The sequence below is a fragment of the Arachis duranensis genome, chromosome 3 (assembly GCF_000817695.3).
Source record: "Arachis duranensis cultivar V14167 chromosome 3, aradu.V14167.gnm2.J7QH, whole genome shotgun sequence".
In the NCBI taxonomy this organism is placed as follows: Eukaryota; Viridiplantae; Streptophyta; class Magnoliopsida; order Fabales; family Fabaceae; genus Arachis; species Arachis duranensis.
The window spans coordinates 79,642,813-79,646,020 of NC_029774.3; the positions used below are offsets into that span (position 1 = coordinate 79,642,813).

General features: G+C 31.1%; 1 protein-coding gene across 1 annotated transcript; it reads right to left on the reverse strand.

Annotated features, from left to right (window-relative positions):
- Window positions 1-1,061: 1,061 nt before the first annotated feature.
- Window positions 1,062-1,547, reverse strand: LOC107479610 (uncharacterized). Its single transcript, XM_016099735.1, has one exon. The coding sequence runs from the start codon at window positions 1,545-1,547 to the stop codon at window positions 1,062-1,064; it is 486 nt and encodes a 161-aa protein (XP_015955221.1).
- Window positions 1,548-3,208: the final 1,661 nt, after the last annotated feature.

Here is a 3,208-nt window from a genome sequence, read left to right on the forward strand (position 1 = left end):
TATAATTTATGTGTGTGTGTGTGTGTGTGTGTGTGTATATATATATATATATATATATATAAGGAGTAATAGTGAATTATTACAATTATTTATCATCTAGAAAATTCATATCTTAGATATAGATCTTCTTCTGTTTATTATTTTTTATACCTAAGGGCTACTAACTGAAATTCTATCAACAGTGTTATTTATGGTAGATTATGTAATAAAAAAAATTTGAAAAATAAAGGCAAGAATTATAAGGTTATGGAAAGTCCCATCTAAATTTGTCAAGAACAAGACGACTTATATAGAAATGGTTTTCATAGATGATAAGGTAAGTTGATTATTTTCCATAATTCTTTCAAGTGATGCTAGGTCCATTTTATAAATTTTTTGTTTATATTTTAAGTTTATTTGATAAGTAAACCTTATACGAATAAAAAACAGTACAATTTTATAGATTTATAAGTGCTAATAGCCTTTATATTTAATTTGTTTTATAGTGTGATAATAGCTAATATATTTGTTGGTGGATTTAACTATTACTATATTATTTATGATCACATTCAGTATATATGTGTGATTTATTGAAGAAAGTAAATTATTAAAACTGATTAATAATTATTTTAGAGTTAATCCAATTAACACTAGATTAAAGAAAACAAATAAATAATGCATAACATGTTATTTTTTATTAATCAAATTATTATAATTCAAATTAATTTCAAAAAAATAATTTAAAATTATAATTTCAATCTTATCACGCGCATGGCACATGTAATTATACTTGTTAAACTCTATAGTTGACAACAAGCATTGTGAAATTGCCATATGTGTTCAATCAAGTCCTCTTTCAATTGTCTATGCTGCTGCCTATTTCGAAGTTGAGCATTTATTTGGAGAAATTGATGGTACATTGCAAAATCTTTCTCTCCCAAATGAGGCTGTGATAAGCCATTTTCGACATGGTCATACTCTAATTCATGAGCAAAATTTTCTGCATAAGTATCTCTTTCATCCTCAACAATCATATTATGCAATATAATACAATCTCTCATTATGTTGGCAAGCTTCTTCTTTTACAAAAAGCGAGCTGGACCACGTATAATTGCAAAGCGTTCTTGCAGCACTCCAAATGCTCGCTCCACATCTTTTCTTTTCCCTTCTTGGTATTGTGTAAATAACTTGCGTTTCTCCCCTTGTGGCTTTGAGATTGATTTGACAAATGTGGTCCATTCAGGATAAATACCATCTGTTAAATAGTATCCCATAGTATAATTATTATCATAAATAGTATAATTTACCTCTAGAGCACAGTCATTTAGAATATCATCAAACACTAGAGAATGACCTAACACGTTGATATTGTTATTTGAACCAGAAACTCTAAAGAACGCATGCCATATCCAAAGGTCTGAAGATGCTACAACCTCAAATACTATGGTTGCAACCCCACAATAACCACTCATGTACATACCTTTCCACGCCTTTTGACAATTTTTCCATTGCCAATGCATGCAGTCAATGCTATGTAACATGCCAGGAAAGCCACGACCCTCTACCATTTGTAGCAGGCGTTGTACATCATTTGGATTTGTTTCGCAAGTATTCATTCTCGAACACCGAAATGAAACCTTCAATAAATTTTTCCAAGCATTCAATTGTAGTGCTCTCATCTATGCGCACATAATCATCAACAACATCAGCTGCTACATCATATGCTAACATCTGTATCGCAGCGGTGCATTTTTTGGAGTGGTGAGAAGCCTCTTCTTCCAGTTGCATCAATCCTCTGTTGAAAATACGGATAGACGTTTGAGAAAGCATCTACTATCCGAAGGAACACATGTCTTCTCATTCGAAATTTCTGTCAGAAAATGTCAGCATTATGCACCGATTTATCTGCAAAGTAATCTTGGAAAAGGCGATCATGTCTTGCTTCTCGATCTCTATTGATCTATATATGAGGAGTTGGGATAGAGCTTCTATCAATATCTTTTTCTTCTGAATCTTCGAATAAACACTCATCGAACCAATAATCTATGAGTGTGTTATCTTGTCGTCTTCTTTTGCCATACAAAGCCTCATTAAATATATCATCAAAATTTCTAGCCATATCTTGAAATGTAATTTTTAGTACTCTTTCGAGGTGAGAAACAAGAGTTGAAATGGAGTTGCAGAGTCATTGATAGTTGATATTTATCAGTATGTCTGCAACAAGTACCTACTTCTCAACGGCTAGTTTTACAATAGCTACTTAACGAATAGTTTTGCAATTGCTAGTTTTGCAACGGCTACTTAACGGATAGTTTTGTCTTGTCTAAATTTAAAACGGCTAATTTTGCAACGGTCACTTTCATGAACAATAATAACATAATAATATTGACTAATTTGAAAAGTTACATCAGAAATGAATAAAATAGACTACACACATACCAGTAATACTCAATAAAAATAAGAACATACTACGTAACTCTACGAATACAAGGAACCATTAAGTAAACCACTTAGCGATTATTTTCTCACATGCAATCTCATGAAGAGCTTGTCGTTTTTTGTAGCGACCTCAATTTAAAAAATATAAATATAAATAAGTTATAATTTATTTTATAAAATTAGAATTCTTTATTTTTAGAAAAATTATTTTTATTATTAGTAATTGAACTAATTTTATAATAAAATCAAAGGTAGTTTATATTTCTCGTTAAGATAGATATATATTATCATTATCATTGTGCATATATATAAAGTGTATTTATCTAATAAAGGAAGCCAAAGGTGGCTTGCTAATTAATCATATATATATATATGTATGATTAGCATATGCAAGAGAAAAGGAAAAAAAAAAACCGGGAGAGAGAAGAACGTAACCGCAAAAGTCTGTAAACCCATCAAACTTTTGACTTCGATTTCTTGAAATCCGTAACTCCAATAAAAAATCTAATTCGATAAGAGTATTCGTAACTTCTTCCTCTACACGTTGGCACCATTTTTGATTAGTGGAAGTTGACAGTGACGTAGCTCCTCTTTCCTTTGCGTTTGGCCAACGGGAGTTTTAGGAGGCATAGACGATTCTGGACATTTTCTTATTTGATAGCTCAGTCAGAAAGTTTCACCAAAACTTTGAATATTTTGATTCCGTACGAATGTATGATTTTGGTTTCTCGTAGTTAATGTTTGATGTCACGTGAAAACTTGGCCTAGAAGACCTTAAGATAGGAGTGAA

What these genes read in the sequence shown, in the direction of transcription:
- LOC107479610 (XM_016099735.1), bottom strand. Translation starts at nt 1,547, where the DNA reads ATGGTAGAGGGTCGTGGCTTTCCTGGCATGTTACATAGCATTGACTGC.